The sequence below is a fragment of the Triticum urartu genome, chromosome 5A (genome assembly GCF_056163025.1).
Source record: "Triticum urartu cultivar PI428250 chromosome 5A, HENAU_Tu73, whole genome shotgun sequence".
NCBI lineage: Eukaryota > Viridiplantae > Streptophyta > Magnoliopsida > Poales > Poaceae > Triticum > Triticum urartu.
Window position 1 is genome coordinate 675,342,860 of NC_141877.1, and position 24,761 is coordinate 675,367,620.

Sequence of the window (24,761 nt, forward strand, 5' to 3'; positions counted from 1 at the left end):
TTTACCATTGTCGGAGTTGTCTTGTAGAACCGGGATGCCGAGTCTGATCGGAATGTCTCGAGAGAAGGTATATCCTTCGTTGACCGTGAGAGCTTGTCATGGGCTAAGTTGGGACTCCCCTGCAGGGATTTGAACTTTCGAAAGCCGTTCCCGCGGTTATGGGCAAATGGGAATTTGTTAATGTCCGGTTGTAGATAACTTGAACCTTAACTTAATTAAAATGAATCAACGGTGTGTGTTACCGTGATGGTCTCTTCTCAACGGAGTCCGGGAAGTGAACACGGTGTTGGAGTAATGCTTGCCGCAGGATGTTCTCTAGTTCTTCGTTCGCGCTTTGCCTTCTCTTCTCGCTCTCTTTTGTGAACATGTTAGCCACCATATATGCTAGTCGCTTGCTGTAGCTCCACATATTACCTTACCTTACCTATAAGCTTAAATAGTCTTCATCGCGAGGGTGCGAGATTGCTGAGTCCCTGTGGCTCACAGATTACTTCCAAACCAGATGCAGGGCCTGATGACTCTGTTCCAGATGACGCGCTTGAGCTCAAGTGGGAGTTCGATGAAGCTTCCCGTCGTTACTATGTGTCTTTCCCTGATGATCAGTAGTGGTGCCCAGTTGGGGCGATCGGGACCGTGTCGCATGTTGGGTTGATCTTTTATTTTGGCACCGTAGTCGGGCCATGAGTGATTGGATGATGTAATGCTATTTATGTACTTTGTTTGACGTGGCGAGTGTAAGACAACTATGTATCTTTCCCTTTTATTATCTATATTACATGGGATATTGTGAAGATTACCTTACTTGCGACATTGCTTTCAATGCGGTTATGCCTCTAAGTCGTGCTTCGACACGTAGGAGATATAGCCGCATCGAGGACGTTACACAATCCCTGCAGCATTACCTTGTCTAGCAAAAGACCTCTCCTCCCAACGACACGACTTTGAGGAGAAGACATTCAAGATGCATGTAGATGGCGGCCATTCATATTTGTCCACCAAAGGGTCTACATAATCCTCAGGACCTCGGTAGCCACGGTCTCTGGGCTGACAAGGCCTCGGGGGCAGACAAGGGACCCTGAACACCTGGTAGTGAGGCGACAAGGTGGGATCGAAAGCTAGATACCGACCGAAAACACGGCTCATCCCCATGGGGTCGATGAAGGGCATGAGCGGAGGCAAAGGATCCCAGCATCGCGTGGCAGGGTTGACCACGCACTCGCTGGTCAAGAGCAGACCATTACAATGCTCGAAGACGGAGTAGTCCTCCTCCTCATAGGGATCGTCCTCGATGGGAGGCAAGAAGTCGAGCTTGGGGTTGATCTTCTTGCAAGAGGAGGAGGGACGGGAGAAGAACTCTGAGAACGTGTGGCAGTTGAAGTGCATCAAGATGCCGGCGAGCGAAAGCGGGAGCAGGTCTGCGCGCAGGAGGCGGCGCTCGTCGACGGCGCGGCACCAGGCCTTGCTGACGCACCGCGATACGGCGAGGCAGCGCGGTGGGAGAGGGCGGAGAACGTCGGCCAGCACGTCGTCGGGTAGGTCGCCGCAATCTCGCTGCCGCAGGCGGCGCTCCATGGAGCGATCCGACCCGTATCAGGCTTCGCTACGCAGACGATCGATCTCCCGTTGGATGGATGGATGGATCGGATCGGATCGTTTATGCATATTCTAAGGTTGTGCAGGAAGCCAGCCGGCATGGTACACAAGGTTAAAAAAAGCTAGAGTCCACTTCTCCCACAGTCTACAACAAGTACAATGTCTTTTTTTCATGGTAATATGTGTCTTATTTATAGGGAAATGTTTTTTATCGGCAGACCGGCCGAAGTTTCGGCTGGTCGTGTCGTTCGCTCCCGCGCGCCTAGCACACCCAGCAATACCACGGAGCCACGCGTCCTTGCGAGCCCATATGTACCGCTTCGCCTTTTTCCTATCTTCTTCTTCCTCTCAGGAACTCTCTCTCTCTCCCAATGTGGGCAGCCATGGCCGCGCTCCTCCTCTCGCTCCGGTGCGCGTCTCCATTGCCGGGCACTCTCCTCTCCTTTTTTTTCCCATGCTTGCCGCCGTGGCCTCCTCCTTCTCCTCCACCCCTCCCCCATGATCATGGCTTCCGGTGAGCTCCGAGCCGCGCCAACCCTCGATGATTCAAGGTAGGAGACTAGAGGGGAGGAGCTGCAATGGCAGAGACGAGGGGCTAGATGGGGCGATGCAGGGTGTTGATGGAGCTACTGCATCCGCAAGATCGAACCGGCGACCGGGGTGACCACAGGAGATGCTGCAACTGGGGACGACGGGGTGCTACCACGGAGATGTCAATGTGTTGCAACCCTGCGGCAGCCGGGGTGCGCGACAGCGATGACCGAGGTGACCGCGGACTGCAACCACAGATTTTCTGTCGCCGATAGCCGTTTGAAGCTTTTCCCATATATGGTTGAAGCTTTTTCTGTCAACGTTGGCAACTTTTCTCTGGTTTGCAGTGTCTGGTTGGAGCTTTTTTTCCAACGGTTGAAGCTGTTTTCATACACGGTTGAAGCTTTTTTCATCCACGATCGAAACTTTTCTGTAAACGATTTGAAACTTTTTTCATTCTTGAGCGGGGCTTGATTGAAGCTCTCTCTATCATTTGGTTGAAACTTTTTCAATCTAAGGTTGAAGCATTTGTGCGAGCGGTTGCATCTCCCCCTGATTCGCAGTGCCGGTTGAAGCTTTTCCATATAGAGGTTGAAGCTTTTCCATCTAGGGGTTGAATCTTTTTTTCAGCGTTTGCAACACAGGGGGCTTGCGACGGTTTTTCAATGGTGTTGATTGACTGGGTGGCCGTCGTCGTCGGCTGCAGCGAGCATCAACGGCGAGGGGCAGCGGCGGAGCTACACCTGTCGCCGTGGAAGGCTGCAATGGCTACATCGAGAGCTGCAATGGCAGGCCAATCTTAGAAAAGCTTCAACGTCGACGAAGACAGCCGACGAGGGTGGGGACTGGCGACTAGGATGGCCATCCGGCGAGGATGGGGACTAGCGAACAAGGACGAACGGCGAGGGTGGGGACCGGCGACGAGGACGGTCACCAGAGGGGACTGGAGGCGCGGCGACGAGGACACCGAGCAGGAGCTACAGATCTAACCCGAGGTAGAAGAAGCCCAGGACGAATCGGTTTTTTTGCTGCATCCAATGGCCAAGCAGGCTCGCATCCAAGGGCTGGGGAAGGACCGACCAAAACTTTCGGCCAGTGAGTCGACGCCTAGCATCGCCCTTATTTATATCATACGAAACATTGTATAAATCATGTACATACCAACCTGACAAAACTAAACAAATAGCAGAATGCTAGCCTTTGCATAAAGGAAAGAAACACCAGCCAAGAATTAAACTACGAACAAGACTGAAGACAACTCTGAGCTTGACACCAACACCCGTCACCTGCCTTTGAAACCACCACAACAACCACCAAAGAAAAAACTAAAGGATCGCCTCCACACCCGAGCTTGATGCGGCTCCATCGCTGATATGCAGCTTTGCGGATCTCCAAGGTGGCTGCCATAGGCGAAATCATTACCGTTGAACGAATCAGACCGGGAGCAGCAAGGGTAAAAGGCCGGGAGACATGACAGGACATGCCATCCAACCATCCCCAGCGTGCAAGGGCAGGATCCAATCCAAGCACAACCGGAGATACTGAATGTATCTTTGAGCACCACAAGAGACAACAATTAAGCCTATGAAAGAAACAACACATCCCAGCTTTCACAAATTGACAAAATGGTCAATAGCCTGTCACCCTTCGTGGACGAGCCCCCAAGGAAGCTGCGCTCCTGCCTCCTGGGCTCCGCCGCCTATCTCCAAACACTCGATCCTCGCCGACGCCACGGCTTGCCTGAAGGCCGATGGAAAGGAGAGCATGTCTGGAAGACCTGGGTAGATCATTGACTTGCGTCGGTGTTACTTTTTTTTGAACAAAGCAAGGCACCCAGAGGGTGCCCAATTTCATTTCCAGCATTGACCATAGTACAGGAGATATTACATTGGCCTAAAGATTAGAAGAGGAGAACAGCCAAAACAGAGTTGCTGGAGGAAGAAGCAAAGATAGGTTGAAAGGAGATCAACCAGATGAACATCTACTAGCTTAGAAAGAAAAGAAGAAACATAGGGAGTGCTAAAGATACATAAAGTCCTTCACATAGAGACCATCTGATCAAAAGGAAGCACATGTAGCGCAGAGTGACAAGTGATCTCTCAGAGAAATAGCGAATCTTCGTCCTGTTAAATGTGATAGCATCCTGAGAATATCTTTTGGAAAGAAAAGTCATAGAGATTTTAATCTGCAAAATTAGTACAGGATATTAGAAGCAGTACACCTTATGTAGATGAAAACCTGAAAGAGCAATGTTCTGCAAGGAAGAAATAACAGGGCAAGGAGCATTTGTATGGGAATTATGGGAACAGTCCATAAGCGCTCCGTAGTTGTTCTGAAAGACCTGCTTGGCAAGATTATGAGCCACCCCATTGTTATTCCTAGAAATATGAAAAATCTGAGCCTGCATATGAGACGTTAAGTTGAGAATATCAGCTAGATTTTTCCTAATATTCCAGGGCGCAGCAGAATGCAAGAAGTTCCTGGCAGCAATCACAGAAGCAAGTGTAAGACAATCTGTTAAGAAGACAGGATGTTGAATCTGCAGAATGTTCGTCAGATGTGATGCAAACTCCAGTGCAAGCACTTCTGCATGGAGAGGACTTGTTGTTGGCAGAGCTGAGGCTTGGACCTGAATGTTTATTTCTCCTTGGGATAAAGGAAGACAGAAATACACCCCAATGCCTGTTCGAGGCTGCCCATAGTAAATGCCTAGAACTTTTTTAGTTTTAAAAGCAGCATCAGTGTAGATTTTTGGACCTTTCAGGAGCATAACAGACTTAATGGTGCTACCTTGAGGGGGGAAATGTTGCAACACATTCTGGTTGTTGAGGTTATTAGGTTTGCTCAAATCTAGCAGGGAATCATTTTGCAAGTAATGATCCAAGGCAGCAGCTAAAATATGAACCTGGTAAGGTTGGTGCTTCTTACGCTCAAACAGGAAGTCGTTTCTAATTTTCCACATGCACCATAAGAAATTAAGAATATTTTTTAAAGAAGCATGAGGGTGATTAAAGGAGAGAAGACGAGCAATAACCAAATGCATAGAATTGAGGCCCTGAACTATAGCATGTGATCTAATAAACCAGGGCTTAGAGAACCAGGCTGCCCTAGCAAAGTCACAAAGGAAAAAAAGATGCAAATCATCCTCCTGCATGCCACATCTGGAGCAAATCTGAGAAATATGAACAGAAAAATGACCTGCTCTCATACCTGTTGGCAGAGCTCTTCTCAACAGTCTCCAAGCAAAAGTTTGAACCTTTGGCAATAGGTTTTTATCACGCCAAATAGTCGTAAGCAAGTTCTTGACCTCCGAGGACACCTGCATTGGAGCTGTAACAGAATTGTTGTGTATCTCCTGCAAACAAAGCTTGTAAGCAGATTTAGGAGAACAAAAGCCATTAGTGGCCAAAGGCCAGCAAAGAGGATCGTCGATGTCGTCGTGAATAATGTCTATAGCAACCACCTAAGAAGCAAAAGTTTGATCAAACAGATTAAAAATAGGGTCATGGTTCCAAGCTTTCTGTCCTGGGAGCCACAGGTCATTAACCAAAGAAGGATAAACAAATCCTGTGGTTTGAGGAATAAGAAAATCATGAATAGATCTCCAAAGAGGACACCAAGGCATGCTCCATAAAGAAATGTTGCCTTTAGTAAGGTGATAGAAGGCATGCTGAGTAAGCCTGGGAAGCATTTTTAAAATTGAAGCCCAAAAACCAGACTTAGGAGGAGAAGAAGTTGCCCTCCAGATTGTAGTAGTAGGGAAATACTTAGCCCGAAGAATACAGTATAAGTGAGAAGAGGGGTTGTTTGCTAACCTCCAAGCTGCCGCAATGATGAGACTTTCATTGATGGCTTTAAGATTTCTAATCCCTAGACCTCCTTCTTCTTTTGAATTTGCTATATCTTTCCAAGCTCTGAGACACAGTCCTTTCCTTGAGCCATCTTCCCTAATACCTGTCCACCAAAAAGTTCTAATGATAGTTGTGAGCTTAGCAATAAGCTTTTGGAGAACAAAATGTTTGCCATGTAATAGACCGGAATAGCAGAAAAAACAGACCTAATAAGTTCCAGACGAGCTGCATGGGAGAGCATATTAGCTTTGTAAGAAGGCAGCTTGTTAGAGAACTTGTCAATCACAAAGTTGTAAGCAGAGGCTCTATTTTTAGCAGGTAAAATCAAAGGATGACCAAGGTGGATGAATCTATCATCAAGATTAGCAACTCGGAAAATTTGTTTAATATTAGTAATAACATTTTGAGGAGTATGAGTGCTAAACAGAATAGCAGATTTGTCCCAATTAGGAGTTTGACCAGAAAGGGAACAAAAGTGCTGAATCAAATCTGACATAGTCTGAGCCTCCTGTGTAGTAGCCTGACCACAGACTAAAAGGTCATCTGCAAAAAGGAGAGAATGAATAGGAGGGAAATTTGGGCCTAGAGAAATGCCTTGCAAATGATTGTCCTGAGCAGCTTCATTAAGCATGATAGAAAGTTCATTGATGGCAAGAACAAAAAGGTAAGGAGACATGGGACAACCCTGTCTGATACCTCTGTGAGACTTAAATTTGGGAGACAGCTGACCATTAATGAGGACAGAGAAAATGGGTGAGGAAATGCAAGCATGCACAAGATTGATGAAATGACCATGTAGCCCTTTACGAGAAAGAGCCGAGACAATGAAGTTCCATTCTAGACGGTCAAAAGCTTTAGCCAGATCTATCTTTAGCATGAAGGCATTGTGTTTCCAAGACCTAAGAGTAAAAGAGTGAGAAATTTCTTGAGCAACAATAATGTTGTCAGTAATCCGTCTACCCTCAATAAAAGCTTGTTGAGCTGGATCAACATAATCTGGAAGATGGGGCTTAAGTCTGTTTGCCAGAGATTTAGCAATAATTTTATAAATGACATTGCAAAGGCTAATTGGTCTATAATCCATGGGAACAAGAGAGACTAACTTCTTAGGAATGAGAGCAATGTTAGTGTCATTAATGTGTGGAGGCAGAATACCTGTGGCATAGAAAGAAGACACCAACTGCGTTACGTCATCACCAATCTAGTCCCAAGTTTCCAGATAAAACTCCACATTGAAGCCATCAGGACCTGGTGAAGCATTTAGTTTCATATCCTTAAGAATCTAAAAAAATTCAGATTTATCAGGAACGGAATAGGTGAAGTCATCATTATGTTCAAAGGAGTTGAGTTGAGAAAAGGCCTGCACACCACATCATTAGGAGAGGAGAAAATGAATCTGAAATAATTAACAAAAGTTTGCATGATAGCAGCAGGTTTATAATGGAGCACATTATTCTCATCTTTAACAGAACAGATTGTATTTCTTTTTCTACGCTTGATAACAGCCTGATGGAAAAACTTAGTGTTTCTATCACCTTTGGACACCCAATTCTTTTTGCCACGTTGTCTGTAATATTGATTCAGTTGATTGAGAGTAAACTCGTACCTGGCAATGAGGGATTGCTCCAAGTCTTGACTCTGATGGTGAAGAGGCAATTTCTGCAAATCATTGATTTTGGCCTCTAACATATTGAGAGTCTGCTGTAAAGGCTTCTTTTTTTTACACCATGCCTTTAGAGTATTTGCCAATGAAGTTGATTTAGCTGTAAAAGAGTTAAGAGTAGTAGCTTTCCAGGCATTTTTAGCAAAAGAATTGAAGTCATCTTCAAAAAGCCACCAATTTTCAAATTTGAAAGACTGCTTAGGCTTGACAAAGTGACTATCAGTGGAAATCAAAATAGGCGCATGGTCACTAAGAATAATGGGGAGATTGAGCACTTTAGTGTTAGGAAAGTGAGCGCACCAATCAGAATTAACCAAACAACGATCTAGACGACGATGAATAGGCTTGGAAGTATTTTGTCTACCACTCCAAGTGTAAGCAGGACCACTATAACCAATATCGAAAAGGCCATAGTTCTTGACAATAGAACGAAAGGCATGCATACGGTAGTAGTTGATATTGCCATTACAACCGTCGACTTCATACAGGATATCATTCAAGTCTCCCATACAAACCATGGGCTTACCTAGGTTATCATAAACAAAAGACGCTACTTGGTCCCAGATGACATTAGTCTGCTTATGATAGGGGTCACCATATATACAAATGAGACAAAAGCTGACCCCAGACGCCACGTGAACTACATTAGCTAAAATATAGTGAAAAGCAGCAGTATGCATAGTAACTTTGAGCTCATTGGTCCACATAAGCCAAAGCCCCCCTGAAGCACCTCTAGAAGGAACAACACAAGCATTAGCTACATCAAACCTATTAACAAGATCAGTAGAAGTAACCTTAGAAGATTTAATTTCAGAAACAAAAGTTACCTGAACTCTCGTAGACCGCATAAGATTAGCAAGGTAAAGCATCCTTTCACTGCCAAGGCCCCTGCCTATACCTCGGCAGTTCCAAGCAATAGCTTTCATGGCGGAGGAGGCGCGTTAGGGCCTTGCGCCGCTGCCCAAGACAGGTTGAAATGCATCCCTTCGCCTTGCTGAATAGAATTGGAGTTGTTAGGCTGTTGCTGATTTTCACAGAGATAATCTGCATCCCTTTGGCCAGTGGAGCTAATGTTATCTTGATCTTCCACCGCAGCTTCACCTCTGGCGCCATGTGTACAAGCACGAACATCCAGATCCATGTGGTGGAGGCGATCGATCCTAGGAGGAGAGATAGGACCTTGATAGGAGCTGTCCGCATCTACACTAAGAGAATTTGAAGGCGTCCTGATTGGGCAAGGATCATAGCTTGCTCCTGCTTCATTGCCATGTTCCTGAGAGATTCTGCCTTGGTCAGCATGAACAGCGACACCCAGATTTTTCACAAGTTTGCCGCGGCCTCTGCACATAGAATTGCTGCCATCCAATGGACCGGTGTCACTGTCACGGTGCCAAGTGGTAGCACCATAGCTACGGCGATGAAACCCACCAAAAGAAGGATGCATACCTCCAGATCGCCCGACTGGGGGAACATCCCATTTACTAGCAGCAGATCGGCGGCGGCCTGTCGACTGAAATGCGCCGGCTTGTTGAGAGGATCCAGATTTGTTTCTTAAGACGGAGTAAGCAGGTCGGTCTGCTCGAGGAGATCCTGCGGAGAGGTGAGAGGCGGAGCCCATAGGGCTAAATCCAGCCGGAGCTTCACCGGCCGGCCTGCCACCGACCGTGGGAAAGGAGGCCGCTCCGAGCGGTGGTGCTCTGAGGAGGCCCTACCCAGCGAAGGCTGCGCCGGGGCGCCGAAGGTGAGGCTCCAAGCAGACTCAAAGGAGCGCCCCCGACTGGTTCCTCCCTCTCGGAGGACTCGAGTCGTTCTCCATTAGTGGAGAGCTCAAACCTTTTGGATGGGGGCAGAGGTGGATTTGGGAGCGCAGCAAGAGGTCGTTTGGGGAAGCATTTTGGTGGAGAAGGATTCTGTGGGTGGGTAGTAGTGATGGTGGCAGAGACAGAAAAATTCTCCATATTGGCAGTGAAAGCAGGGGAATAGCAGAACTGGGAAGTGAGAGGAGCAGACTGTGTTTGCAGAACATGCAGATTTGGGGAGGAAATAGGATTTGCAGGATCGTGCTGACGAGCGGTATTCAGGGTTGAAGACAAAAGGGCAAGCGATGTGGTAGTGGTGAAATTACCGAACTGTCCTTTTGAAGACCGGACACCTCCAACAGGCTGTTGGGCCAAAAGTGGCCCAGAAGTAACTGGCAAGATATTCCTCTCCTTTCCAGAATTGGACTGTGGGCCGATTGGGTGGATCAAAAATGGGCCTAGAACTAAAACATTTGCCTTCTCCAGGACCGGCAAGTCGGCAGTCAGTTGAGCTGCTCTGTCAGACACTTGAATAGAGTTGTCTCCCGCATTATTGCACCGCTCTATCCCTGGCAGAGAAATAACTGCAGTAGGTAAGTGAGCAGTACCTCCACCGCCCTGAGTGTGAACAGTAGTTGTAATCTGATGAACAGTACTGCGAAGCTGCTCATCTTGTTTCTGAATCTCCTCTCTGGAAGAACTCCCTTTCTGCATGAACTGAATCTGCATGTTAGCTTCTATCACAGACAAATCATGATGCTTAGAGGTCTCCTTCATTGCATCCTTTCCTTTCTCCAGAGATTGCTTCTGCAGCCTGACCAACTAAGGATTCTGAAAAGTTGAGAAAGAAGTCTGCTGTTCTTGAGCAAGATCATCTAAGACTCTAGGAATAAGCTCAGATTTATTCATCCAAGGACCCAGACGAGCTAAGGGAATGTGCTCCAGTTGAATTTGCAGTCTCTGCCTAGAGATTAGGATATTATTCCTAGAAGCACAGTGCTGCACACTATGGAACATCAGACCATAGAAAGTACATATCCGTCCGATTTTCTCATAAAACAGATAGATCCAGGCAGCTGAATCTTTATGAAAAGAAACCCAAACTTTGTCTCTAACTGGATTGGCAACTTTCATTTTAACCGTACCCCACATATAGTCAGATTTGGCAGAAAGCATAGCTTGACTGAAAGGGTGAAATTCAGATTGCTGACCAAGACTATCTAAAATCTTGTACAGAAGCTGCTGAGATCTGAACCGAGGAGGAACACCATACACTCGAACGGTAACAAAAACAGAATCAAACTTGTAATCCTGAATATCTTTTGTTCGATCATCAGGATCCATAAACTCTACCAAAAGATTGTCAGAACCCAGACTCCAAGGCTGACGAGTGAAAACAAACATGGCAGCATCCAAGGTTTGGAAATGAGCAACAAAGATGTATTTAGAAAGCTGTGATATACCTTGATAATTATCCCTCCAAGCTCTTGCCATTGATTGCTGTAGCATGCTGAGAGTGATAACTCTTGGGGATCCTCCTGTGGCTGCTAGTTTCATCAGGATATTGTAACGAGAATCTTGCGGCTGCTCCTCTTTTTCTTCTTGGTGCATCTAGATCTGAAGAACTTGAGGATCTTGCAGCGATAGACTTTGCATGTCTATCTCAATCCCCGGATCTGGAGGTAGATTCTGAGCAGACAGCATAGGAACACGAATCAGCGGCTGGCTTCGTGAGTCTTGGCCTTCCATCTACAGACAGACAGGAGCGAAGGAGAAGAAGGGAGAGAGCAGAGGAACTAGGGATGTGCTTAGTGTTTCGGTCGAATTGGGAAGCTGGAGAGAAAGAAAGCAGGGGAGGTGGCAGGAGAAAGAGAGAGGGGAAGCGGCATGACGCCAGTCCAGAAAGTTCATGAGTGACGGTGTTGAAGTGTATGTGCCCTGGAGGAGGATTTTAAGTAGGAGTAGTAAGTAACTGCACACTCATGTATATAGACCTCTCCATGGAGGAGGAGAGGATTTTAAGTAGTAGTATTTTAGCGTCGGTGTTACTTGACCCGATCCATCCAATCCCTTACTAGTTTGACATCGAACAGTTACTATTGTTCCTAAATAATTTTAAGACCTCTCTAGATCGTACGATTCTCTTACCAATTTTGGACAATTCCCTTCATTGCCATTCTTTACTACACAAGACATTATCTAGTATTCCCTCCGTCCAAAATTACTTGTCACAGAAATGGATAAAACGAATGTATCTAAAACTAAAATATGTCTAGATACATTCATTTCTCCGACAAGTAATTCCGGACAGAGGGAGTAGCACATTAGTAGAATAAATATTATTCAATAGCACAAAAACGGGTTGCCAATTTGGAAATATGCCACTGGTCTATATTAAAAGTGCAGCGTTCCAAACAAAATAAAACAATGTATAATTTAACTTTAAAAATCAAATGTAAGAGTAGAGAATCAAATGAACGAGTTGCACATTACAAGTACATGGTTGCCACATCTTCAAAATGTGCAACCGATGTATATTAGAAGCACCATAGACCAAGCAGATTTTTCTTTCCGATAAATGACATTTTTATTAACTCAAAATGTAGCATCAAGTGGATACAATCATGATGAGCAACACCCGACCCCTGCATATCAAAGATGCACATAGCCAAAACACGAACTGTTGGGGATATTACTACTGGGCGTAAACCGGCCTATCTGGGCCGGATTAGCTTCGTCAGTAGTTAAGCATGTTAAAGCCCATGAAGGTAGATGAGGGCTCAAGATCCATAATCGGTTGAGAGTCCGTAGCCGTAAACCGGCGTCAATATGTAACTTGTATTGTAAGTTAGGAATAAGTAGAGACCAAACCAGACACATCTATGAGCCGGTGTTGGGACGTTGTAAACCGATGGGCGTCACCCATGTATATAAGGGGACGACCCGGCGGCGGTTCAGGGAGGACAGACAACAACTCGAGACATAGGCGAAGCTTATTGCTCCCTAGTCATCGAAACACCCATCAATTCCATCACAACTAGACGTAGGCTTTACCTTCATTGAAGGGGGCGAACTAGTATAAACTCTCTTGCGTCCTTGTGTCCGCTTTAACCCCTTCAAGCTAACCCGTCGCGATGGCTCCACGACTAAGTCCTTTCTCTAGGACATCTGCCGTGACAAACCCACGACGGTTGGCGCCCACCGTGGGGCTATCGCACGATGGTTTCCGGTTCTTGGAGGGCCGCTTTGAAGGACTCGAGGGCTACGCTGTAGGCCGGATGACTAAGAGTCATCGCGGCAAACTCTACATCGACGACGTAGGCTGGGGCCCCGAGGCCGGCTCAATTGAGTATGGGTACCGGGTCCCCTTTGGTAGCATTCACGTTCTCATTGGCAAGATCGGTGAACCGGGGCCTGAGCCGGACATCTGCACCGACCTCGTCGAGATGGCTCAGCGTGCGCGATCCGCCCGGGTTAAACCGGCCATGAAGCGTGCCTTCGTGGGAATGATCCATGGAGGGAATTATGAGGACGGATCGGAGCTTCACGGGGCGACTGCCGTTCGTTCCGGTGACGAATCTTCGGCCGGAGAAACCGAATCTCTTTATCAGCTACAAGATGGCCGGATTGAGAGCTGTTCCGATGGCGACAGTATTCCGGACCCCTCTGATCTGCCTAACCGGGTTGGAATATTCATGACCGGAACACAAGGAGTGCTTCACTCTTCGACAGCTGCGGCAACAATCTCTGGTTCAGCAGCGGCAACGGTTGCCGGGGCAGGAGGCCATGTGCGCCCGCCGGCTCAGGTTCTATCAGAACTATTTGATGCGTTGGTTGTGCTTATGGCAGGAGTTAATCCGCCAGATCAGGACGCTCACAACACAGAGATTGCAAAGGTAAAGGAACAAATCACCCAGGCCAAAACGGATCTGGCGGCTGAGGACACTAGGATGGCCGCAGAGCGGGCCGCTTTAGACGCACAGGCCTACAGGCTTATGTTGGATCAGAGCGCGTCACATGAAGTCATGAGGAGGAAGCACCGGTCCCGCTTACCTCCGGTTTTCGAGGCCAGAGACCTTTTCAACACTCCAGGACCAAGAGCCAGTAATCCGCTGGAGGGGAACCGGGCAGAAGCCCCTGGGACCGGTGCACCGGTTCAGCCCCGTCAGATGGACCCGCCTTGTCAAAACACCGTTATACCTCGGGATGCTTTAACACCTCCGGGTCACTACTCCAACCCAATGGACAATCTTGTTGCCGCTGCTGCACGACTGGAGGCCATTCCAGTTGAAGGTGACTCGCCGCAAGCAGTAGAGACGCGACGGGTCAAGGAACTTCTAAGGACAGCTTTGGCCCAACAGGAAGCGTACTCGTACAGCCGTGACCGGATCCACTCGACCCTCCGTCCAAGCCGGAGTTATAGCAGGCATATGGATGAACCAGCAGTGTCGAGTAATGAACGACGTGGAGCACCCCGTGGTAACAACCTGACGGGTGGAGCTGATGACGCTCAGGAAGTGGTGAACCGGGCCCGAGCGCGCAGGGAGGCCGAGTTAGCCGCACAGCATCAGGCTCGGTAGCTCACGCCGGTTCGTCCAACCATTTCGATCGAACCTGGTGTTACTTCTAGTTATTTGGGGGTGCCTTGCCTCGTCCCCGCTTTACGCAATGTGCGCCTGCCCAAGGATTTCAAAGGCCCACGCAAGGTACCAAATTATATGGCGGATCAACCACCAGGGACATGAGTAGAGAGCTATGAGATGGCCATGGAGATGCTTGATGTGGATGATACGGCGTGTGCGAAATACTTTACCATGATGCTTGAAGGAACGGCCCGTACTTGGTTAAAAAGCTTGCCCGCTAATTCTATCAGCTCATGGGCCCAATTACGAGCCCGGTTTATCAACAATTTCAAGGATACCTGTAAACAGCCTATGTCGATAGTGGACTTAGCTGCATGCGTCCAGGAGGAAGGAGAGTCAACGACTCATTGGGTGCGCCGGGTTTCACAAGTGTTGCACTCCTCAGACCGCATCAACGCTGACACCGCAGTATTAACCCTAGAAGGCAACTGCCGGTTTGGGCCCCTGAAGTTGAAATTGGGACGGATGAAGCGTCATTGCACCGACATGGGGACCCTCATGGCCGCTTTGGTAAAATATGTTGACTCTGATAGTACCAAGGATCCCGAATCTGATGATGACAAGACAGGGAAGGGGAAGAAGAACAGCAGCTCCAAAGGTCAGCAGCATCACTGGGTAGGCAATGGCGGAGGAGGCAAGCATAAAGCGGATGGCAACATGGATTTTGTGGCTAATACCAACGTACAGGACAATGGCCAGCGGCGCAAGGGTAGGCCGAAAAATCATAGTGGAGCACCTAACCCCAACCCAAACCGCCTGAACTATCTGCTAAGCCAGCCCTGTCCAAAACATGGGACGAAGGAGGAGCCAGCAAACCACCTTTGGAAGGATTGCTTTATTATGCAGGAGTTCAAGAATTCTAATAATTTCTGGTATGATCACAAATCTGGCGGTGGCTCAGGGTCCGGGCCGGGTTACGGTGGAGGAAGTTCCGGTTCAGGATTTAATGGTAATCCGGGCGGACATAATGGTCAAAATAGTCAGAACAACCAGGGTGGTTACAACCAACAGCAGCAACAGTCAGGTTACCAAAGCAACCCAAAGCAGTTGAGTAGTGGGCAGTACCATGTCTTTACCACTAGCTTGGACAAGCGAGACCGGAAGGTTCAGAGGCGGGCAGTCAACTCTGTTGAACCGGCCACACCCCGTTATCTACGTTGGTCTGAACAGCCAATCATATGGAGCAGAGAGGATCACCCACTCCAGATCAATAATCTGGGTCAGTTGGCTCTGGTGGTGGCGCCTCAGGTGGGAGGTTATAAGTTCACCAAGGTGCTCATGAATGGAGGGAGCAGCATTAACATCCTATACTATGAGACATTCCGTCGTATGGGACTAACAGATAAGAATCTCAAACCGTCCAATACAGTATTCCACGGTGTAGTGCCTGGCAGATCAGCATATCCCATTGGTAAGATAGCTCTTGAAGTGGCCTTTGGGGATGATCATGATTCCAGGTCGGAGACATTAACGTTCGAAGTGGTGAAAATCCAAAGTCCATATCATGCCCTGTTTGGGCGTCCGGCATACGCCAAGTTTATGGCTCGGCCCTATTATGTGTATTTGCAGCTCAAGATGCCGGGTCACAAGGGGACAATAACGGTTCACGGAAGCCGCAAAATCACTTTGGAATGCGAGGAAGGAGATGCGGCTTATGCAGAGTCGGTTTATGCCACCGAGGAGTTGAAGTACTATAAAGACAATGTTGATCCGGCGGACATGACTCCGTTGAAGAAACCAAATACGGAGCATGATCCGGCCCTGAAGTTCAAATCGGCAGCAGAAACTAAGCTTGTTGACTTCGTACCTGGCGATTCGTCCAAGCAGTTTAGCATTAGTGCCAACTTGGATCCGAAATAGGAAAGAGCGCTCATCGAGTTCATCCGTGAGAATCGGAACATTTTTGCATGGAAATCCTCTGACATGCCAGGTGTACCGAGGCAACTCGCTGAGCACACACTTAATGTGGATCCTAAATACAAACCGGTGAAACAGTTCCTCCGCCGGTTTAACGAAGAAAGATGCAAGGCGATTGGAGAAGAGGTAGCCAGGCTCTTAGCAGCTGGTTTTATTGTTGAAGTTTTTCACCCTGAGTGGCTTGCCAATCCGGTGCTAGTCCTTAAGAAAAACGGCACCTGGCGTATGTGTGTGGATTACACAGATCTTAATAAAGCTTGTCCAGCAGATCCTTTTGCCCTCCCCCGTATTGATCAAATCATTGATGCTACGGCGGGTTGTGAGCGTTTAAGTTTTTTGGATGCATATTCTGGCTATCATCAGATAAAAATGGAAGTTAAGGACCAGGAGAAGACGGCATTCATAACTCCCTTTGGAGCCTTCTGCTATGTATCTATGCCCTTTGGGCTCAAAAGTGCCCAGGCAACTTATCAACGGTGTGTACAAAATTGTCTTCACAAGCAGATTGGCCATAATGTACATGCTTACGTGGATGATATCGTGGTTAAATCCAGGGAGAAAGAGACTCTGGTTGATGATTTGAAGGAAACATTTGATAACCTAAGGACGTACAAGATGATGCTTAATCCGGACAAGTGTGTCTTTGGTGTACCGGCGGGCAAGTTATTGGGTTTTCTGGTGTCCAACAGGGGAATTGAGGCTAATTCGGAGAAGATCACAGCCATCACCTCCCTGGCTAAACCGAAGTGTATCAATGATGTTCAACGCCTGGTAGGTCGGATTGCCGCGTTAAGCCAGTTTATCAGCCGCCTTGGTGAGAAGGCGATCCCTTTGTATCAGATGTTGAAGAAGACGGATCAGTTCGTCTGGAGTTCTGCTGCTGATGAAGCATTTGAGGACTTAAAGCGGCAATTGGCCAATCCGCCTGTGCTCGCCGCTCCCATTGACAAGGAGTCGTTACTGCTATATGTTGCTGCTAATGCCCGTGCGGTCAGCGTGGCTATTGTGGTGGAACGAAAGGAGGCAGGTAAGGAGCATCCGGTTCAACGTCCGGTCTATTATATCAGCGAGGTACTCATTGAGTCCAAGCAAAGGTATCCGCATTGGCAGAAGCTGGTGTATGGAGTTTTTATGGCAAGCCGGAAGCTTAAGCAGTACTTCCAAGGGCACCCAATTACGGTGGTCAGTTCTGCTCCTTTGGGAGATATCATCCAGAACCAGGAAGCAACTGGCCGGATTGCAAAGTGGGCTATAGAGCTGGGGCCGTACGGTTTGAAATATGTGCCTCGGACAGCGATTAAGTCCCAGGCACTTGTTGATTTCATCAATGATTGGACGGAAATGCAAGCACCTGAAGAAAAACCGGATCATACGTATTGGACCATCCATTTTGACGGATCCAGGCAGTTGGAAGGCTCGGGGGTTGGAGTCGTATTAACTTCCCCACGAGGTGATAAGTTTTGTTATGTTCTCCGTTTAATGTTCCCTTGTACTAACAATGCAGCTGAGTATGAAGCCTTGCTCCATGGTCTTCGGATGGCTAAGGAGATGAATCTAAGTCGAGTTAAGTGCTTCGGTGATTCGGACCTTGTGGCTCAGCAAGTGTCTGGCACTTGGGACTCCAAGGACCCACTCATGGCAGCATATCGTCGTGAGGTGGATATTGTTGCAGGTTATTTCAGAGGCTATCAGGTGGACCACGTGGACCGGCGGAAAAATGAAGCGGCAGACGCTTTAAGCCGGCTGGGCTCTCAGCGCAAACCGGTCCCACCCAATGTTTTTCTGGATATGCTGCACAACCCGTCGGTGAAGATCCCTGGTGAAGAGGATTTGGCCATTCCTGATCCGGAGGCTCAATTGGTGGCAGTTCTTCATGTTATTCCGGATTGTACGCTTCCTTATCTGGCGTACAAGAACCGGGGCGAGTTGCCAGAAGATGAGATTCTGGCCCGGCAGATAATCCGGCGATCCAAGTCCATGGCTGTCATCAACGGTGAGTTGCATCATTGCAGTGTATCAGGAGCTTTTCAACGTTGCGTGTCTCCTGAAGAAGGCCGTGAAATTTTGCGGGAGATCCACGAAGGAGATTGTGGTCACCACGCCGGTTCAAAGTCTCTGGTGGCTAAAGCGTTTCGCCATGGTTTCTATTGGTTAACTGCTCATGCTGATGCGAAGGATCTGGTCAGACGATGTGATGGTTGCCAAAGGTTTTCAAGATGTGCTCATGTACCGGCTCAAGAATTGAGGATGATTCCAATTACTTGGTCGTTTGCGACTTGGGGGCTGGATATGGTTGGGCCCTTCAAAAGGTTCAAAGATAAGAAGACCCACCTCCTGGTGGCGGTGGACAAGTTTACAAAGTGGGTAGAGGCAGAACCTGTTAGCAAGTGTGATGCAGCCACGGCGGTTCAGTTCATCAAAAAGGTGATCTTCCGGTTTGGCTTTCCGCACAGTATTATCACAGATAATGGTACCAATTTATCCAAAGGTGCTATGAAGGAGTTCTGTGAACGGGAGCACATCCGGCTCGACGTTTCATCAGTGGCACATCCACAGTCCAATGGTCAAGCAGAAAGAGCTAATCAAGAGATCTTGAGAGGCATCAAGCCCCGGCTCATGGTTCCTTTGCAGAGAACGCCGGGTTGTTGGGTAGAAGAATTACCATCTGTGTTATGGAGCATCAATACAACACCCAACAGATCAACAGGATACACACCAGTGATATCCGTCATGATTCACCTCGTGTCACGGCTTATATTGAAGCGAACAACGAGACAGCACGGCAAGATGCTTTGGACCGGTTGGATGAAGAGCGTGACATCGCAGCCGCCCGATCGGCGATTTACCAGCAGGATCTTCGTCGTTATCACAGTCACCGAGTCAGAACCAGAGCCTTCCAGGAAGGAGATTTGGTGCTTCGGCTCATCCAAGATCAGACTGATATGCATAAGCTATCCCCACCTTGGGAGGGGCCTTTCGTGGTCAGCAAGAATCTGCACAACGGGTCGTACTATCTGATCGATATTTGAGAGCATAAGGACTCACGTACATCAGAGGAAGAGACTAACAGGTCGTGGAATATAGCTCATCTTCGGCCTTACTATACCTGAGCCATTGGCTATACTTATGTACATACAATGTATATATTATGATTAAGTATAATAAACCGGAACCTCAGCTAAAGCGGGGTATCTGTTCTTTTACATCATGTGAGGTTACATGGAGTTGCTCTAAAGCGGCCTCCGGTTTACCCCTTGAGTTCGCTTTGCTAAAAGCATCATGTTATATCACTTGAAGGATTGGTCGTGTCTGAACCAATACCATGCCTCTTGATAGGCGAAAGCCACCAGATCACTTGGGGACTTGGTCATGTCTGAACCAGTCATGCCTCTTGATCGGCCTAAGGCCACAGAATCACTTGGGGGCTTGGTCGAACCCGAACCATGACCACGCCATTTGGTCGGCATAAATGCCACAAGAATCATTTGGGGACCTGGCTAACTAGAACCATAGTTACACCTAACGGGAGCTTGGTCGTGTTTGGCCATGGTTACGCCATTTGATCAGCTTAAATAAATCTTTTTTGGCAAACGTTTTTGTCGTTGTTTTTGTTTCATACTTTTCTTTGAAGGGGGGTTTTTGCTTTTTATTGTGTTCTTTAAAACCGACAAAGTTTTTTAGCCAATCAATTGACGGAACACAGTTCACGTCAATCCGGAGACTATTTTTCCGGTTTGATCCTTGTTGTTAACATCCTCTTATGGAGTAACACGGTGTTCATTATAACCCGGCACGGTTTACATGGTAACCAGTGTCATATACATATACAGGGGTTTTTATTTCCTCCAACAGTGTGGGTTTGCAAAAGCTCCGCTTCAAGGTTGGCCAAGCCAACTTCACACTCAATGGTGGCAGGTATTATGTATCTCAAAATTTTTGATTATATACTTATGCTGTTTTGGATGTTTTGACTTTATATATACAAACATCATATTCCGCCTGACGGTACAACCGCGGTGGCACTTAATGAATTTCTTATTTCAGAAAGTATTTTGGAAAGTTCATTACCACAGGAAGAACAAGTTATGCGCGAAGGCATATCAACATCAAAGGTATCAGCTAGCCTATTACAAGGCAACATGGTGCCCATAATAGCATAATTGTTTTGCACAAAGGAGAGATAGTTTTAAAACCGGCTTTCGGTTTAAGCTTGGCCACCAGCCTGGCCTGATGGTTGTGGGTCATCCTGCGCCGCTTCAGCTTCCGTTTCTCTACCCAGTGGCTGAAAATCCACAGTTTTCCAGTCGATTCCCATCAATGCTTGAAAAACAGCTTCGTCATGGATTAGCGAAGACGGGTCAATATCGGGAGCGTAAGTATGCTTACGGATTGGAGGGATCAGGTTTTCCGATTCATGGATTGGTGCAGCTATTCGCTTGTTCTGGCTGTCATATTGGGCTTGATAATGAGACAAATCTGCTTCCTCAGCTAGTTGACAAGCTAACGGACGTACCTCCCGGTTTATGGCTCGCAGATCCGCTTCACCAAATTCTGACCCGTCTTCCTTCAAACTGGGATAACCTTGAGCCGCTTCAATAGGATCAAAATCCGGCACCCAGGCTTTTGCCCGGATTAAAGCATTGATTGCACCGGTTCGAGCGGCAGATTTCTTCAGCTCTTCAACCCGGGCAGGAAGCACTGACAGTTTCATCAAAGTATCTTGAATCAAAGTGGGCGCCGGTTTGTTATGAGACGCGGTACAGATGATCCGCTGGGCACCAGTATGCAATTGTTCAACCAAGGTATAGGCGGCTTTCAATTTCTTCCGCACATCTGACCCCAAGTGACCAATGCGTGTCCCTGAAATACCATAAAAGGTTAATAAACCGGCGACTCTGTAAGAAGGCAGAACCAATTCAGAAGGCAAGCTGGCTTACCAAAGATAGCAGTAGTCATGGCATGAACGTGCCGCTTTATGCTGGTCAGTTCATCCGTCACTGGTTTCAGTGCAGCCTCGGCATCCTCTGCTCGTTTGATCAAAGCGGACTTTTCAGTGGCCCAATCCGCCCGTTTCTTCTTGAAGTTCTCTTTAAGTTGTTCCATGGCGCTTAAGGCACTGGCCAATTCCTCTTTTGCCTTGGAGGTTTCAGCCTGTTGGGTTTTCAGGTTTTCTCGCAGATCGATGACTTGGCTTTCTTTCGCCTTCAGCTCCGCCTGCAGGCATACAGATATATGTTTCAACAAATCGGTAGAAGGATTCAAGTACCAACCACATAACAAGTTATGCGCTTACCACTTGGGGGCTAATGCATATTCGATCTTCATCTTTCAATTGTTTACAAAGTCCCAAGATCAATACAAGTATTCAACTTGGCACTTGGGGGCTAATGGCTATTTGATCATATGTATTCTGATGCGGCAGTTTCAATTACTTAAAGTACTGGTTTAACTACGCTAAGTTGAACCGGCCCTTGGGGACTACATCAGCAAATTTCAAAGCATCAAGATTCATATTATTGTCCCGGTTTGAAAGGATATTTCAAATCGGCCCTTAGGGGCTAGGAGAGTCAGAAAGAATGAAAGCATACAAGCAGGAAGGAGCATATGGAAGCTACCTCATATTTATCCTTCATCATGTTAACCAGACCGGCTTCATAGTCACGGCTAGTATACAGCCGGTTCAGATAGCCGGAATGGATATCTTGGGCGTTCAGAGCAGCGTAAGCCGTCAGATCAGCATTCCACTTGCCTTTACCAAAAGCAGCTAATTCTTCTTTAGCAGAATGTTTGGATAAAGCGACAGGATTGCTTGGCTCAGTATGGCCAGTGCCAGTAATGACAACTTCATCATCATTGGTACCGCCGGTTTGCACTGGAGCTGTTGGCTTGTCAGTAGGTTTTGCGGGACCGGTGGAGCTTTCAACCCGGAGGGAACCTGTGGGCTGATGGATAGGACCTGAGGTATCAGTAGGTCTTTCCTCAACAGTAAGATCATCATCTGGCTGCGGTGGATCATTGGGAATATCCTCAGGAATAGCCGCTTCAAGATTGGGTGTGGTGCCTGGTTAAAGAATGACATCTTCTTCGGCCGCTTTATCCAGGCGGGCCTTCTTGCTCGGCCTAGGTTTGGCCCTGAGAAGAATAACAAAATTAAATATAGCATATGTTCTAAGGCAATATACTGCAAACATCACAATAAATATAGCTTACCCAAGCACCGTTTTGAGCGGTGGGAGCTGAGTGGCCGATGACCCACCAAAAGATGAGTGGGAAATAACCTGGTAATCGGAGTCAGACGGATTAAGAGGTTGACGAAAGCAGCCCGCTTTAGGACAAGCACTGATAGGCGAGTTAGAGACCTCGGAATGACGTTTCCGAACCGGACTGTTCGGTAAACCGGCGGAGGTAACTACCTGGCCGCTGTGCCGGGTGGTGCGGCGAGCCTCGCGTTGTTGAGTCTTCATAAGAAGTTTAGGATCCAAATAAGCAAGAGGATGAGAAAATTTAACTTTCCGGTTTGCCTGACGGATTTTTTGTGAAGGCAAAGTTTCTGAATCGGAAGAGAGAATAATTACCTCTGCAACATCCGCGTGGCTGGCTTCGGCATCATCCTGACAAATATCATCATCAATAAGACGCATGGAAAATAAACCAAGTGAGTCAAGCTCTACCTCAAAGTCCGGATTATCCACCTCATCATCAGGGGCCGGATTAGAAGATGCAGTGGTTCTTTTCCTGTGGGCAGTCTTCTTCACAGCTTTAGTTTTTTGCCAGATTGCTCTTTCCGGTTTGTCTGCCTTCTCTGGTTTCTCCTGCGGCAGCTTTTTGCTCCAAAACGGATCATCGCCCTGATTATACAGACACTGATATTACAAACAATGACCAGACATGTCAATAACAGATTCAGCAAAGAAAAAAAATCAAAGTCTTACAGCTGGCGGTTTGTTGGTGGCACAGAAGGGAAGCAGGCCGGTTCTAGCGCAGACATGTTCCGGTTCATTCAGTATCTTGCGCACAGCCTCTGTGATTTCTTCACCAGAGAGTTGGAGTTTTGAATGTCGCAGTGGGTCATCAACATTATCAGTATACTCGCACATCAAACCGGAGCGCTGACTAAGGGGCAATATGCTCCATGATATCCAACAGCGAGCGAGATCAACACCGGTTAAACCATTGGCCATAAAGGCTCTGAGCTTTGACAACTGGGGAGCATATTTGCTTCTCTCCTGGGCAGTCAATCTCTGAGGAAAAGGGTGTGTATTGCTGAGCCGCTCCGGACGAAAGCCAGGCAAGGGATTCTCACCAGCAGGGGAGGTGTCTTTGCAGTAGAACCATGTCTGATTCCACTCCTTGGGGTGACTGTGCAGCTTGGCGTGAGGGTATGTGACCTCTTTCCTTTTCTGAATTGCCATGCCACCCAACTCCGTATTAGAGCCATCAGTAAACTCGGTACGGCAGTTTAGATGGAAAAGATCTCTGAATAATTCCACTGTGGGCTCCTCTTGAAAGAACACCTCACAGAGTACTTGGAAGTGGCACATATTAGTAACAGAGTTGGGGCCAGTGTCTTGCGGATGGAGTTGAAAATCGGCTAAAACATCCCAGTAAAATTTAGAACCGAGCGGTTTAAAGCCCCGGGCTAGGTGATCTACGAAAACAACAACCTATCCTTCTCGAGGTGTGGGGGGCATTCTTTGCCAGGAGCCCTCCAATGGATGGTATCTTTGCTGCCCAAGGCGCCAATCAGGACTAAATCGTCCAGTTGATCCTCTGTGACGCGAGAAGGGACCCAATTGCACTCATACACTTGCTTGGCCATGATGGAATCTACAAGGTAGAAGATCCCGGTTCAAAAATGCATTTGATCAAGATACGTTGGTATGGACACTGTTAAACCGGAGACAAAACTATCTGAACCGGAGTTTCATGAAGCAACCAACATCTGGCGGTTCAGCAAGGGGACTAATGGTATATACCGGTTCGTAAAAAATTTCTACAAAGTTAAACCGCCTGATCTAAGCATTGAACAGTCAAGACTGCAGATGAGTAAGTACACAAAAACATATTTCACAAGATTATACTACAGCTTTGGATCTGGAACATGTTTATAAAGGAGATAAATATTCAAGGCCCTAAAGGAGCAGTGCCGAATCAGTAAGCGAAGGTACGGATAAGATCTATGGTCTTAATATGCGAAAGTGAAAATGGAGGATGAAAACTACTGCTACACAGAGCGAAGATTCACAGACTCGTCTAAGGATCTATCATATGAACAAGAAGCAAGCCATGAACAGCCGAGAACATGGAAACCCTAGAACAGATCTATGATGAAAGGGATAGAAGACTTACCGGAGCTGAGGAAGAAGCGGAAGGTCGCCGCGGTGCTCTGGTACGCTCAGGGTGATGCAGCGGCCAAAGTTGGTGCAGAGGTCGACGACAACGGCGGAGCTCCGAAGACTGGGCGACGCGAGGAAGAAGAAGCAGAAGGGCAAGCAGGGGAAAAAGAAATGACCCTTCGGTCCTATTTATAAAGCAAGGGACATGGGTCAGGCGCGAAAATCAAGGAGCCGCAAGTTTGGAAACAGAGCGGTCGCCTCGATTATCGCGGATCTATTAAACAAGAAGGTATCACGGATAGTTTCTTTATGATAGATGACGTCATGCCGATTTACAGCAATCAGAGAAGATGACATCACGGCGGTTCACCAAACTACAAGAAGATGTTGAAAATGAAGTTTTTGCTAAGGATTGACATGAACCTGTT

General features: G+C 47.4%; 1 protein-coding gene and 3 pseudogenes across 1 annotated transcript; all 4 read right to left on the bottom strand.

The window, feature by feature from the left end:
* Positions 1-879: 879 nt before the first annotated feature.
* On the bottom strand, positions 880-1,572 carry LOC147974002 (F-box protein At1g52495-like). Its single transcript, XM_087524868.1, has one exon. It carries the CDS (start codon positions 1,570-1,572, stop codon positions 880-882), a length of 693 nt encoding a protein of 230 aa, XP_087380994.1.
* Positions 1,573-4,330: 2,758 nt separating this feature from the next.
* On the bottom strand, positions 4,331-6,216 carry LOC147974003 (uncharacterized; annotated as a pseudogene).
* Positions 6,217-8,511: 2,295 nt separating this feature from the next.
* On the bottom strand, positions 8,512-9,256 carry LOC147974004 (uncharacterized; annotated as a pseudogene).
* A 22-nt stretch (positions 9,257-9,278) lies between these two features.
* Positions 9,279-10,841, bottom strand: LOC147974005 (uncharacterized; annotated as a pseudogene).
* Positions 10,842-24,761: the final 13,920 nt, after the last annotated feature.